The sequence below is a fragment of the Branchiostoma lanceolatum genome, chromosome 2, assembly GCF_035083965.1.
Source record: "Branchiostoma lanceolatum isolate klBraLanc5 chromosome 2, klBraLanc5.hap2, whole genome shotgun sequence".
In the NCBI taxonomy this organism is placed as follows: Eukaryota; Metazoa; Chordata; class Leptocardii; order Amphioxiformes; family Branchiostomatidae; genus Branchiostoma; species Branchiostoma lanceolatum.
In genome coordinates this window covers 6749919-6766012 of record NC_089723.1, presented here as the reverse complement: position 1 = coordinate 6766012, position 16094 = coordinate 6749919, and the positions used below count along the sequence as shown (strand labels likewise).

Sequence of the window (16094 nt, the reverse complement as noted above, 5' to 3'; positions counted from 1 at the left end):
AATTGCGAGAGACTGAAGTCAGTTTTTTTTTTCACCCCATAATATTGGACAGGGCTTTGGGTCCTGCAAACGTTGTCTAAACTAAAAAAATTGCTTGATAATTGAGAGAACACGGAACATATTACTACTACGTCATTGGCCAATTGAGTTTCCTGCTGTGTTACTGCAGGGGCTTGATGGGGCAGAATACAACAGAGCTATCTAGTAGGTTTTAATGCTTTGAATAAAGTACATGTTTGACCCCTTATGGTACATGTAAGGTAAAGCAGTCATCCTCAATTGAGGTGAAGCATGATGCTTTTTCAAGTAGCTAGTGGTAGTGCAATTTGGCTTCGCTACGGCTCACGTTTTTGAACAAGTACACTGGGTCACCCCTACTCTTCTCGATAAGTGTGTTGGGTTCTTTTACGTCTTTAAGTGCTACTAATTTGTTGTTTGTACCATCTGGAAGGACGTGGTTCCAGCAGTAGTCCTGGGGGTTGCAGGGTTGGTGCAGCCAGTCATGGTCCACCAGCTGGTCCATGGTGCAGCGGTAGGTGGGGGAGGGGTGCAGCAACCACGAGATCAGGTCAATCAACTCTGGAGGGGAAAAAATTGATATTGATAATCAAGTTATACCTCTAATGTCACAATCACAACTGAGCCACAAGTTTAAATGGCAGAACACCCTAACACATTCCTAGCATCCTGATTGAAAAAAAATGAGTTTCCCTGTGGCAACGGCATATATACTGAAAAAGCCTAATACTTCCTGTCTCTGAAAAATAAATGAAAAACAAAAAAGTCATGACTTGTGATAACGTTTTCGCAATTTCCGATGACGCAAAGTCAGTGAAAATGCAGTTAAAAAATGCTGCTATTTAGGTCATCAGGCGAAAAAACGAAAAAATACAAAAAAGGCTTTGATGGCGAACCAACTGCACCGCACACCAAAAATTACTACAACTCACTGGCTTTTCAGAAGATTCAAAATTTCTGTGCACAGCTATATATATTTAGTTGTATAACCATCACCAAGCAATAAGGGGCAGAAATCAGGGTGACGACCACGCACTTCCAGCAGATTACCGCGTCATGACCCCAACCCTGGTCAGATTTGAACTCCAACCCGGAACCATATAAAAAAATTATACACAAATAAACTTAATTCTTTGATACGGGTGACCGGGCAATAACTTTCGTTAATGTACGAGACGAGATGCCCCACTGGGGTTTTGTCCAGTAAGATTAAGATAAGATTAAGATACAGGGTTCTACTTTTATTACACGGGCTTCCATAGAAAATTTGAGTAGTGGATCGCCCTTCTGGTTTTTGGGCGATACGACCCGTGGTTGGGCCAGTACCTCAGGCGATACGGAATACACCATGTTGTATTCTATATCTACACAGTATAGACATGTACATACCGGGAGACACTTCAAACGGAGGACTGAGGACGGCACGAATGGTTTCCTCTACATCATAGAATGGGTTCTCCCCAAAGATGAGGGTGTACAGGGTAATGCCTATGGACCACATCTCCAACTCAGGACCTCTGTACCTGGAAAAAAAAAAAGGAAGGTTAGCTCAGCCATACGTGACCTATCCATACCTCAATGAGTTGCAGAATTCCTGTATTTGGATACGCATTAGAGATCCAGGGAACATCTTAAGCAATAAAGCAGTTTCAGATACTGTAAATTCCATTAATTTATTATTAATAAGTTCACAGTGATTTAATTTCATGGTAAGTAGAAAATGGAGTGTTTTCTGTGGTTTTAAGTTTGCGATAGCAGATAGTCACATCGTATATTGTACAGAAACGGAAACACTGGCGCCTTAATGGATTTAAGGTCGTGGTGAAGCAGACTCGCTTAAAAAACTGCAAACACAAAACCACCACAAAAATTTCAAAGATTACAGTAAGTCTACATGTAGTGCAGTGACATCTTTGATACACATGCAGGTACATTGTGTATTCACCTTCCTCAATCTAACTCATTAGATTGCTCATGGTCACTCTTTTTGTGTTGGCTACTTCTACATGTAGGTAAAAACAACCCAGTTCAATCTGCAAAAAAAAAGACCTACGTTAAGATGCTAGTACCTTACCAATTTCCCATGAGCACTTCTGGTGAACAGTATTCCATTGTCCCACAGAAGGTGGCAAACATCTTATTTTCCTCCATGTAGGCAGCAGAGCCAAAGTCGATCAGCTTTATCCAGAAGTTCTCATTCAGGATGATGTTTTCATCCTGTGGAAGACAAACACAAAGAAAATGATTCATTCTTGCTCTAAATCTGCCTTTTTTGTACAGGATTACAGGATACAGCAATTATTCCAACAGATTTAGAAAATGGTAGGATAATAGTGTTTCAGGGGTTTGAAGGAGAATTATAGAAACTCTGATCTTACAATGTACAATGTATTTTAAGTACTGTGTAAGATTTACAAAATAAACTTGAATGAAGGGTATCAAAATCCTTGAAAGCATAGTTTTACTGCCAATCATGAGCGGTACCTTATACAGTCAAACGTGTGTAAGAAGACCACCCAGGGGACCGATAGAATTCGGTCGTCTTGGACATGTGGTCTAAGGTACCGATTGGATAAAGGGGCCCGTCGGATATAGATGATGGCCCAGGGCTTTTTCCCCCCCCTTTCTGGCATGACCCCTACATGACAATGTGGGACACCCTGCCGGGCTATTTTAGGGCCCAGCTGGAACTCCAAATCATTTAACTCTGACTTAAAATCAACACGGGACCTGGTATCAAATAGACACCATGAGCTAATCGTGCGAACACCGGAAGGTACCCCCCTGGTATCCAACAGTTCGCAGGGTTGCCACTGGGATTAAAACCCTGTGCCTAATGTCACGTTTAGGTACCTTTAGTAGTACATGTACCTTATAATAGTAATATGTGTACTTTTTAGTACAATCATGTACCACAGCATTAGTACCTTGATGTCCCTGTGTAGAATGCCCTGTCTATGGAGATAGTCTGCGGCATCAGCCAGCTGACGGAAGATGTAACTAGCCAGAGGTTCATCCAGGTGGGGTCGCCGGTCGATGAACTCAAACAGGTCCATTCCTCCGCCATGCTTCTCCATCACCACTTGGAAAAACTCCTCATTCTCAAAAGCCTCCAACATCTAGTAGGTTGTAAGATATTATTATCATTAAGTGATGTCATGCCATTCCCTATACGTTGGGGGATATATATAGAATACAACACAGAGTATTCCATATCATCCGAGGTACCAGCCTGACCGCGGGTCGGATCGCCCAACGGCCGTAGGGAGGGCTGGGACCAAGGGTGATGCGGAATACACCGTGTTGTATTTTATTTCTGTCATACCCACCCGAGAAAACACACATTTCAATGCGGAAAGCGCCAAAAGTTGAGGGAGTTTTGTGTCCACGAAAACGTTCGATGCGGATTTTCCGGACCGTGTGATAATTTTCCATATCACATGGGGTTCTAAGTTGTATCACACAGGCTTCCATAGAATATTTAGAATGCATTCAGAGCGTGCCGGTTGCGCCGCCGTCGAAAATGTGAATACCAGATTCGGAGGTTGGAATCAATGTTGTTATAGTTTTTTGCTTGAGGACACAAAACTCCCTCAAGTTCTGGCGCATTCCGCATCGAAATGTGTGTTTTCTCCGGTATGACATAATATAAAATAAAACACGGTGTATTCCGCATCACCCTCGGTCCCAGCCCTCCCGTGGGTCGGATCGCCCTCCGGCCTACAGCCGTCGGGTGATCCCACCCGCGGTCTGGCTGGTACTTCAGGTGATACAGAATACATAGGCTAGGTTAAACCTTTTGTATCTGTCTGTATCTGTATACATGTAGCTGGTGTAACCGCCATTCGGTGTAACACACCAGTTTGGCAGGCACGCAATGTGGCAGCAGCTGGTTACATGTATATCACACTGAACGACCTGTTACATCAAACAAGGATTGTTTAAAGCTATCTGAGGATGCCCATACTGTTCCTAGTGGTAACGAGTTTACTCAACAATACTAGTAGTTGTAGGAGAAAACAAATTTTTCAACACAATCCTGGGTTGATATCTCTGGTAGATAAACTTTTTTTTTGAAAACCAATAAATGAATAAACTTAAAAGCATGACTAATTCTTGTTCTTTTCTAAGATGGTATCAGATACTTGCAACTTTGCAAAACTCCATAAAATACAAAAATAAACAAGTCAGGCTAGGGCTAATCGCAGACACCATATCATTTATGGCTGAGTTGTATGAGTTATTGTGTGTACCGTGACAATGTTGGGGTGGTCCAACTTGGCTAGCAGGGATATCTCCAGAGGTATTCGCCCCATACTGGAGTCTTCCACCCAGCTTTCAGCCAGGACCTTGGCCTTACGGATGAACTTCACAACAACCTAAAACATAACCAAAAGAAATAATGTCTTAGTTACATCAAACAATTCAATAGTGATTTCATAATTTTGTATGCTGAGAAACAGACAGTACTTATTATAACTTGCTACAACTGCTATTTCCTCGGTATAATGAACCTGTATAACTGTACAAAGCAGATTCTGTCTTCTCTGTCACAACCAGTGGAAGAGTAGCTCAACTGTTCATTGAATTAATCTGAGCTAAACAGTTGGTTCAAAATCCCTTTAACTTTGGGCTCAAAATAAAAAAAAGAACGTTAGTTTGAGACATCTTGTCGAGTCACTCAACTTCATGACGAAAGGTAGTGAATGCTGCTTGAAATGTCTGACCATTTCCAACATCTATCCAGTTGATTGTAACTGTTATCTTGCGCATGGTAGCTTTCTTACATGTTTCACTTTTCATCAACTTAGAATAAGATATAATTATAGTTTTCAGTATTTGTATTAAATCATGGTGACTCCAAAAAGTGAGTGGAGTCTAATGCATATTATTACCAAAAATAAGCTGTTATTAGTAGTTTTTAGAACTGGCACGAGGGGGGGATACAAGCTTAGCCACGTTTGGGATGGTGTTCTCACTGCAAAAGCGCCACCTACTTCGGCTAGTACTTAGTTATAGCGATGAGAAGCAGTACTCCAGTCAGAGGCTATGAGGTAGGTGTCTGACAGACACCGAAACGTCAGCAGGTGAGATTTACTGGTTGTGTGAAAAGAATCTCCAACATCCTACATATACATTCTACCAACCTGATAAAATTATTTTCAGATGTAGTTTTTAGTGTATTTTCTTTGATAAAATTATGGTGAATTCTGAAAAGTGTTCAGCAGTAGTGTAATGTATACCTGTTCGCCATCTTTCCTTCTCTCTGCTACCTTCACAAACCCAAAGGCTCCCTTGCCGATACACTGGTGTGTTCTGTAGCGCTGATCGTAGTGTCCCGCCGCGGCATTTTCCTCTTCCACATCCGCAGGAAGCACCTTGATTTTTGGGAAAATTTGTACAAACATGGTTCCGTGAAAAACAGCAAATTTCAGATATAAAATTAATGCTTTTGATATTAATCTTTTGTAACCTTATCTGTGGGAGCCCTGTAATCTGTAACTGTATAACTTTATTGGCCAAAACTTAGTCTTAGAAAATCTAGAAGAGTAAAGTTTCAATCCTTTCTCAAATATGTTCATTTTCTTGAAAAAAATTAATGTCTTATGACTACAAGGAGAAGGAAGATGAAGAAGTAATTTAAAACTAAATTACATTACTGTTAAATGCATTTAAGTTTGCCTGGTTTTTATTTTGAGCTAAGAGGAAAATGGAGTGTTTGCAGTGGTTTTAATTTCGCGACAGTGCTATACTAGTAGTCACATATACAACTGCTACAGTATTGGACAAAAATGTTGGCGGTGGTTTAAGTTTGTGGTGAAACGGTCACCGCAAACATAAAATCACCGCAAACCTTTCTGCATTTACAGTATCTTTTGTTTGACTCATGGTTTACTTTATACAGTCAAACTTGTCCATCCAACCAACTCTATCCTACAACCAACTCTTGTCAACAACCACATTCAGACAGTCCCGTCCGATTTTACATACTGTAAATCACTTTAATATAGCGGCAGGAAAATATAGCGGTTGGGGGAAAATGGAGTAGGTCACTGCACTTAATTTTAACGTTCGGAACAAACATTACTGGCTTATATATTAGTGATCAAATATTAGCGATGATGAAATTTTAGCTATTGACTAGTGACAGTTAAATCAGCTAAAATTAAGTTACAGTTAACAAATCAAGAATTACAGTAGTAAGTGAACTCTTTCAAGCAACCAACTGCAGGCTTCAACCAGCAACCACTTCCTCATGGGCCTCAGGGGTCATAATGTGTAGATTTTACTCTCCATTCAACAACAAAATGATTGACAGCGGCAATCAGTCCAGCGAGCATTTCAAGAAAAGATTCTACAGTCGACGGCAAGCTTGTGTTTATGTAGCAACAAATGTACAACAAAGTGAATTTAAATGTAGCAACAAAAGTAGAACAATGGAGACACGAATCTCAATGTAAACATCATTGTAAGTACAACAAAGGCTTTGTACATGTACCCGAAAAATCTTTTGTTATGTTAACGTTTATTGGCAATGTAATCGACAGTGCATTGTAGTCTTGTAGACAACAACAGTTTAGTTCGTTTTTTCTTGTATATACTGTATTTATTCACTTGTCTTGTAATTTTATATGCAGATAAGTGATATACGTGCGAAGTATTTATACAGCCTCATTTATGCCCACAAAATCAGCAAACCGACCCGAGTTTTATCCAACAGCCAACTCCAGTCAACAACCATATTTCCTTGGTACGTTGATGAAGGTTAGACATCCAGGTAATAAGATACGCCAAAAATAATTACTCAAGCAACTGGATAAGATTTTGAAACAGTCAGACGTTTCAGACAGTATTCACTGTCTTTCGTCAGTGACTAACGATAGGACTGAGAACACCAGCTTTATACCAAAACTCTGAATGGATATGTTAATGAGGTAAAGACAATTTAGGATGTCTTGAAGTAGTCTTCAAAAAGAAGATTAATTCAAGACAAAGTTATGCCAATAGTTCAATTAGCTACTGTTGTTCTAAATGTTGCTTGTCCGGGGGTGGGGGGTGGTTGTCCCACATCCCACAGTTCTTTGGAACACAAACTAGCAGTGATTAAAACTCTCTTCCATCGAGCAGACAATGTCATTACCTCAGACGAAGCAAAAACAGAAGAACAAAGACATCTCCGTGTGGCTCTAGCCAAGTGTGGCTACCAAAATTGGACCTTCAACAAGGCCCTCAAACCTTCTGACCAGTCTAAGAAAACACTCAAGTGCAGACCATTGACCAACAGAAACAAGGTCAACATTACCATTCCCTACGTCCAAGGAGTATCGGAAAAACTCAGACGTATTTTCCAAAACTTCAACATTGCCACTAACTTCAAACCTCACTCAACTCTCAGGCAGAAACTTAAGTCCATCCAAAAGACAGGCCTGAAAAAGGCATCAAAGCCAATGTCATCTACAAACTGAAATGTGAGGAACCGAACTGCAATAACATGTACATTGGGGAGACAAGTCGACCACTAAAAGAAAGGTACAAGGAACATTGCAGAAAGAGCGCTAACCGCTACTCCTCTGCCATTTACCACCATCTAAAACACAACCAGGGACACTCATTCAATTTCGAATCCACGGACATCCTAGATTGTGAAGAACGCTGGTTCGAACGGCGAATTAGAGAAGCAATATATGAGAGGATGTACAACCCCGCCCTCAACAGGAAAGGCGGTCTACGCGTTCAACTTTCAGGCACCTGGGATAATGCACTGCCCACCACCCCCCACCCCCGGACAAGCAACATTTAGAACAACAGTTACTGTAGCTAATTGAACTATTGGCATAACTTTGTCTTCAATTAATCTTCTTTTTGAAGACTACTTCAAGACATCCTAAATTGTCTTTACCTCATTAACATATCCATTCAGAGTTTTGGTATAAAGCTGGACCAGGTGTTCTCAGTCCTATCGTCAGTCACTGACGAAAGACAGTGGATACTGTCTGAAACGTCTGACTGTTTCAAAATCTTATCCAGTTGCTTGAGTAATTATTTTTGGCGCATATTTCCTTGGTCCCTTGACTGGTTGTTGGATGCAAGTTTGACTGTAGTAACTGTTATGTTTTATATGCATCTTGTTTGGTTAAGCTTCTAATTTGGATGGCTTACTCTATGTTTATTCTACATAGCCAATACAAAATCTAAAAAAAAAGTACCTTGTTGTCCAGACTGATGGCGGAGGCCTCCAGACTGCTGGTCAGGTTGGAGCCCAGGGTGAAGTTGGCCCGGGAATGAGACTGTGAGCCCGGGATCTCGTCCCCGGGGTCCCGTGACACCCACATGCACCACAGCTCCTTCCCACTGTCCAACACAACACGTTTCATCTGGAACAAAATACCTGCAGGAAAAATGGCAGATGTATTATCTAAGTATTCATTCAACTAATACATGACTATTTTGAGATATATCTACCATACATTTGTATTTGTGGAAGGATTGACATAACAGGTGACTATCACCTTTTCGAAATGTTAACCCAGAGACCATATACCAAGCTTTGAACCTCTACTCTTATAGTTGACAAATGAATTTAATAACAACAACGATCCAGCACTGTTTAAACAGGGAAGAAAATAACTGCCTTGTTAATGAAATCTTGATAGTACCTCAAATTTGTAGCCCAGGTTCTGTCCTTGTCAGTTTTCTGTGGCTAGAGAGCTATTTTGTTAGTTGGTAAGTGGGGAGTATGGCAGCAGCAGAAAACTAATAACTAGGACAGCACCTAGACTGTTATATTCCCTGTGTTCATTATAAAGCCATGTTAGGGAGGTTATTTGAATGTTCCTCACCAAGCTTGGCACCACTCTTGTGTCTGCAGTAACCAACATAGCTGCCCTCCTGCATGTCCAGACTTGAGCTGTAGGGCACAGTTTTATATTCAATTTGTTTATCAAATATTGTAGGTGAAAAATGTAAAGACCGTTTCCACAATTTCAATGCTGATATGTTATGGTTCGCCTGTATGTTAATTAATTTGACCTGATATGCTAACTATCTCAGTGTTGGAAGTAACCGCTTGCAGTCTGCAATTTGCAGAAAGATTTTCAAGGTCGCAGAAGAAAAATTAAACAATCTGCAATTTTGCAGAATGAGAAAATCAGGCTCGGGTAGAGCTGTGTACCTAAACAAATTTTAGGTACAGTTACAGGTGCAGGTACACAGGTTTAGGTACAGGTCCGGACCTGAACCTGTACCTAAACTACTTGTTCGGAAAATGCTAGATTTTCAATAAGGACAAAAGCATGTTTGAAGTGGTAAAAACATAATATTTGATTGTGCTAGGTATTATTTTTATGAAAACACAGATGAAAATTTGACTCCAGCCATGCAAATGAGTTTTCTGTGCTTTAGAGTGGCTTTAGAGCACTGCCATGGTAATTTCATAGTAATTTTATCTGTCAAAGTGGGCCCATCCCCTGAGTCAGGTCCAGTACTGATACAGCAGGGTCAGGTATTTTGGACCTGTACCTAATTGATTGTACCCGGTACTGTATCGGTACTGTGTACCGGTACACAGCTCTAGGCTCGGGATTCAATGGTAATCTTGATTTTGCAAACTAACGACGCTGTAAATAAACTGAAATCTGAGACGCGCAGACAAGTTTGAGGCTGACTGTATTTAAAAAAGTATTTTGACATTCTGCAATATTGCAGAACACTGGAAAAAACGATTTCAACCACTATATCATTTGGCTTTTCCTCGCAGAGCATTGAACAATTGTTTCCAACTAAAAAAAAGACCATTGTCATCAGACTCTAGGTTTGATCTTGACACAACATCCAGAAATCCTTTACCTGATCCACTGATGAGTTGCAGCATTTCCAGGTTCAAGGTGGTTTGGTGTGCTGCTTCTCACCGCCTTCAAGGCGACCACATCCTCCAGGCCATCGGGGGACTGCAAGTTGAGCTCCTCTGTTCTCTGATTGGCTGGGCTCTCTGTTCTCTGATTGGCTGAGCTCTTTGTTTTTTGATTGGCTGGGCTCTCTGTTTTCTGATTGGCTGGGCTCTCTGTTCTCTGATTGGCTGGGCTCTCTGTTCTCTGATTGGCTGAGCTCTTGGTTGTCCGTACACTAGGACTGCTGTTGCCTCTTTGATGACTAGTTGATGCCTGTTTGCTGTCAGTACAGACAGTATTCTCAGCCTCTTGTGTGAGCAGGTTGCTTTCCATTCGATCCGTGGTGATGTCCTTTGCCTTGTTGGTGGTCTCTGTTATCGGTGAGCTAGGTTTGCTGTTAGTTCCTTGAACAGCTGCACTACTATCTTTTACTTCTTTGATAAGATTGCTACCTTCTGCACTGTTTTCAGTGCTGTTAGCATTGTCTATCCTTTTACTGTCGTTACTAGCCTTTTTCTGTGAAGAAGTGTTTTCTATGGTTGCTATCTTTGTACTGTCTGCCTGCTGCACAGCTGTATTGCTGTCTATTGTGATTGAACTAAGCTTGTCTGCGACCTGGTCAGCTGCAAGGCTGTCCACTGCCTGTGTACAGCTGCTGTCTGTCTCTGGCATAGCTGTATTGCTGTCTATTGTGATTGAACTAAGCTTGTCTGCAACTTTGTCAGCTGCACTGCTATCCACTGTCTGTGTACAGCTGCTGTCTGTCTTCTGAAAAGCTGTATTGCTGTCTATTGCTATTGAACTCAGCTTGTTTGCAACCTGGTCAGCTGCACTGTTGTCTGCTGTCTGTGTGCTACAACTGCTGTCTGCCTCATGAACAGATGTGCTGTCTACTCTCTGCACTTCTGAACTGTTATCTGCCTTTTGAACAGCAACCTTGCTGCTTTTGGATTGTGTGCTGTGACTGGGAGTCTCAATTGAACAGCTTTGTCTGCTCTTTTCAGTGTCAGTAACAGAAACATCAGTTTTTACTCCCTCTGACATAACAATGCTTTCAACACTGTCAGGAGTGGTGCCTACACTATCATCACCCTCTGTTCTCTCAGCCTTGTCTGTATTGCTATCATCATTACTCTGGAGTTGTTCTAAACACTCAAACAGACTCTCTTCCTTCTGTGGATTCAAATCCGTCTTAGAGTGTTCTGTGATAAAAGATGCTGCCTTTTCAACTGTGGGTCCATCGGGCTTTGGTCTTTGGTTTTCTGAGTCATTCTGTAAGTCTGCTGTTTTCTGGGTGTCGGTCTTTTCTGTAGATATCATATCAGGCATGGACAGCTCATCCTCACTGCTTTCGTCAAACGGTGGGAGAGGCATAGAGCTGGTGTCAATCAGGTCTACGTGTCGTTCAAAGTCTGGTATGAGGTTTGTGACAGGCTGGAAAAAACAAAACAGCTTAATAGTCAATGCCATCATTAATGTTATACATGGCATTCTGTATTGTGTTTACTCATCAAAGTAGCCAAATATAATGTACACATTGCCGTACATATGTACATTGTACATATAACATGGCAAACTTGAAGGCTCATAACTTTTTGTGCTAATACTGACTAGAGATACATATGCAATAAAATACAGTCAAAACTGTCAAAGAAGACCTATCAAAATCTGATAGGTGGACAGGTGGTAACTATAGATTGCGTTCTTCTTGCTGCGTTGGTGCACCCACAGTCAAAAATCAGGTGCACATGCAGCTCCAATTTTTTGTGCACAAAAGTGCTCGCTGAGGCGAAAATGGAGTGTTCGCGGTGGTTTTAAGTTTGTGGCAGCGATATAGTCACATGCTACTGTAACAGTTGCAGCATTACACATAAAACCACCACGAACATTTCTGCATTTACAGTATGCACCCAGTATTTCCCAGTATTTCCAGTCCTGGCCAGTAGAAGTGAATGTGTGGCCAAGGAGCTAGTTGCATCTATCTGTATCTGTATCTGTTTAGCCGTTACAACCACCCTTTGGCATAACACACCAGCTTCACAGGTTTGCGGTGCAGCAGCAGCAGTTGGTTATACTACACCAAACGACCTGTAACACCTTAAACCTTTAAACATCTAGCTGCAAGCATTCTTTAAAGCTGTATCCAGCCAAGTTGTCACTAACCTTTCCGACCAGGTCTGCCTGTGGGTACCCAAACAGAGCCAGGGCAAAGTAGTGGTTAACAGAGTAGATGGTGCCGTCCTCCTGTAGGGTGATCATCCCACTGATGTTGGTGAACACCCAGACTGTACCACTGTATACTGGAGAGCTCTCCCCATCATCTGCAAGTGGTGAGAATGCCATGAATAATAAGATACCTAGTAACACCTAGCTGCAGTGTGAAGTACATGTAGAACCAGTCATTTTTGCGCCAAGGAAGGCAACAGACGGTCACCGAAACATTGATCTGTTGAAAATATCTGGTTGTGAATAAAGGACTTTGTTATTCAATGGTGAGAACTGTCATTACAAAAGTGTCAACTTCACCTTTAAGCCCCCGTCACAAATAAGAAATTCAGCTCGGCCTACGTGTTGGCGAGCTTCAAATGTGCATTTTCGGCCAAAGTACGGCCGACGTCCTGTCGATTACGCGGGCTTCGGGCAATTTTTAGAAATAAAAGTTGATCCAAATATTGGCCTTTTACCAGGTTAGTCGATACTGACTTTGTCCATGTTCAAGAGATGGTACCATCTCATGGGGGATTTTTAGTTTTTAGTGTTCGACGGACGTTGCCCGAGATTTTCATTGGAAAATACAGTCGACACTCGGGCAATTTTGAAATTCGGCGAGCTTCAGGCGATCTACAAAGTCGGCCGAGGCTCGCATGAATTGTGACGCCAGCTTTAGGACTCTAAGTATCTGGGTGACCAGCATAGCTTTGTTGCCAAATAGCAAGCTTAAAGCACTGAAGGTGAAACAATTTTTTAAACAGCACAATGTACTACAATAAGGGACAAATCTACATTGGAAACCATACATATTTGTCTACGCATGTAAAACATTTGACAACAACTTGAACAAGGACATCAATGCAAATGCAAGGACTTTCTGAAATACATGTTTTTACAGAAATGGATTTTATCCATTTGTCTAACAAACTTGTTACAGAGTCATGCAGTGCAAATGAACTCACTTGAGTCGGTGTTGTTTGTATGACCAGTTGAGTCACCTTTCTCTATGAAAACACTGAGAGGAAAACTGTTCCCATCTTTTGTGGTGCCTGTGATTCTCTGCTTACGAACATCCTGAAAATAAAATTGTACATAAGCAGGAGCAAGAATCTGACAGACTACAATGTAGTTCTATTTGTTAGGAATTCTACCCCTTTACTTCGCTTTTATTGCCCAAATAAAAGTTAAAAAAAGGGCATGCCTAAAAATTTTATATCCTATTTCTGTACACAAAGTACAGTGCTTAGGCCACACCAATTTTTTTTTGCTTCTCATCTCCCCTGTTTTTCCCATTTTTTTTTTAAATCAAAAAATTGGGTCACTTTTCCCATTCACAAATTTTTACTCACGATTTTACTTTTTGTTCAATTGTAAAACTCAATAGCCACCAAAATAGATTATAAAGGCCTACATATACCTATAAAGTGTGGTCACATTTTATTATATTTAGTTATAATTTTTCATTTATTAAAACTATTTCTCAATATCAATCCATATATTACATGGCAAAAGGTAATTTTGTTACTGAAATTATTATAATTGTACTGGATCAATGAAAGGGGTGCATTGCAAAAAATGAGCCATACAAATAAAGCTGAAAGTTGAATAATCCTCTTGTTTAATTTGTTACATAAACCCTTATCTTCACCCCAGACTATTTGCAAAAAAAATTTATCTTTATTTTCTTTAGCCCTGTCGCTCCATTTTTTTTCTGAAAAAATCCGAGAATCAAGAGATAAAATCGGTGTGGCCATATCAGCCTACAACACCACGAACAAAGTATGAGCCCATTAGTGCTATGGAACAACACGTTTATTTGCAAAGGAGTGATATCAATCATCCACATCCACTTAAAGCAGGTATTATTACATCATACACTGTCAGGTACTTCAGTAAGACATTACCTTGGTCTTGAGTGTACTAGGAGTGGGTATAGTAATGCCTGGTAACAGGTTTAAAACCTGACACCCTTGTAGATTCTTGGGTTCTTCGTAACCCAGAAGACTGCAAAACTCCTCATCACAGTCTACTAGTAAACCCTGATGGGAACAAAAAAATTAAGAACACATGAATCAGTATTTTTATTGATGCACAATTATGTCAAAAGACATGATCATGAGGAGCAACAAATATTTGACAGATTGCTTGAAGAATTTCATATGCAAACAACTGCTTTTACATTTTTTGTTTGTTTTGTTGTCTTTTAATCATACTTTTGTATACAGTATTGTGCATTATATTCCAATACAAAAATCAAGCGTCCCGCAAATCCAATTTCCAGCTCAGCAATCCTCGTCTAGTGGAAATGGGGTCTGAGTGATCACTAAGTCTTGTAGTTGATAACCTCTCAACTGACTGTAAAACTGTACATGACAAATTTCATAGGCAAAGATCAAATCTTTTTACATTTTGTATGTTTTGTAATGTCTTTAAACCCATACTTTTGCATTATGCATCATATTCCAATTGCAAAATGGTGCTCTAATGAATGCAACACGACATTAGTGGACCAAAGCTAAGAAGGCTGGACTCTAGGCTATGTTGAAAGGTCTCTCAGCTATTGCCGTCTAGTGGGGGAGTCTGAGTGATCACTTGTAGCTGATAAACACTCAACTGACTGTCAAACTGTACAGGATGAATTTCATGGGCAAAGAACCAAATTTTTACAACATTTCCTACATTTTGTTGTCTTTTTATCATACTTTAGCATTGTGCATCATATACCTGGTATTCCAATTGGTAAATGATGCACAATGCAAATCAGCAATCACCCTCTAGTGGAAAAGGGTCCAACTGATCATTTGTAGTTGATATCCACTCAACCGTCAAATTGTATTTCATAGACAAAGAACAAACTTTTTTTACATAAAAATTCAAATATTTGGTTGTCTTTTAAACCATACTTTTGCATCATGCATCATATTCCAATCAAAAAGTCAAAGGTCACACAAATTATTGTGCAAAATGGTGCTCTCTGAATACAACACTACATTGAACTTAGTAGACTATAGTGGACCAAAGCTAACAAGGCTGGACTCCAGGCTACGTTGAAAGGTCCCTCAGCTATCCCTGTCTAGTGATTTGTTGCAGTTCATATCTTCTCAATTGACTGTCAAACTGTACAATCATGATGAATTTCATAGACAAAGAACAAAATTTTTTTAACATTTCTTATATTTTGTTGTCTTTCAATCATACTTTTGCATCGTGCATCATATTCCAATTGGAAAATCAAGGGTCACACGAATTAGAGTGCAAAATGGTGCTCTTTGAATACAACACGACATTGGAGCGGATCAAAGCTACATGTGACAAGGCTGGACTCCAGGCTACGTTGAAAGGTCTCTCAGCTATCGCCATCATGGAAAAGGGGTCTGTGTGATAACTTGCAGTTGATATCAACTGACCTGACTGTCGAACTGTACATGTGCCACTCTGCGTTCTACTGGTTCCATGACGACCACACATCGAGGCTGGTCCTTCCACTGTAGTCTTTTCATCCACAGAGAGATGGGGATCCTAAGTCCAGTGGAGTCCACTGCATCCACCTAAAGTGTTTATGACACCAAAATACAGCATTTTCTTATTATCTGTAATAGGAATATTTATTTATTTATTAATGGTTCAGCATGTACATGCCAGGGTTGCCCAACTAGCCGGAGGCTATTACTAAGAGCGAACCCATGTGCAGTCATATATGAATGTAGGTTTTGGAACCACTCGCACCGGGAAGGACCCCTCCTCTTTTCGATAAGTGCGGTGGGTTCTTTAACGTGTGAGTAGAGCTGTGTACCTAAAAAAATTTTAGGTACAGGTACAGGTACCGGTACACGGGTTCAGGTACAGGTCCGGACCTAAACCTGTACCTGAACTACTAGTTTAAATTATGGTCGATCTTAAACAATGAAAGAAGCATGTTTGAACGGCACAAGTGCTAAGACAAGTTTGTAGTGCCTCCACTACATTTAACCACGGCAT

The 16094-nt window shown here is 40.6% G+C and overlaps 1 protein-coding gene across 1 annotated transcript in view; it reads right to left on the bottom strand.

Moving 5' to 3' along the window:
* The window catches only part of LOC136426570 (PAS domain-containing serine/threonine-protein kinase-like), a 28098-nt gene that overhangs the window by 2355 nt on the left and 9649 nt on the right, over window positions 1-16094 (bottom strand). The window contains exons 8-20 of the mRNA XM_066415233.1: window positions 15524-15664; window positions 14021-14155; window positions 13079-13190; window positions 12069-12226; window positions 9865-11339; window positions 8859-8926; window positions 8226-8407; window positions 5262-5396; window positions 4272-4397; window positions 2946-3137; window positions 2093-2235; window positions 1408-1541; window positions 442-579 (exon numbers count right to left, since the gene is read on the bottom strand). Coding sequence (XP_066271330.1) covers window positions 442-579; window positions 1408-1541; window positions 2093-2235; window positions 2946-3137; window positions 4272-4397; window positions 5262-5396; window positions 8226-8407; window positions 8859-8926; window positions 9865-11339; window positions 12069-12226; window positions 13079-13190; window positions 14021-14155; window positions 15524-15664 — 3139 coding nt within the window. The remainder of the gene's footprint in view (window positions 1-441; window positions 580-1407; window positions 1542-2092; window positions 2236-2945; window positions 3138-4271; window positions 4398-5261; window positions 5397-8225; window positions 8408-8858; window positions 8927-9864; window positions 11340-12068; window positions 12227-13078; window positions 13191-14020; window positions 14156-15523; window positions 15665-16094) is intronic.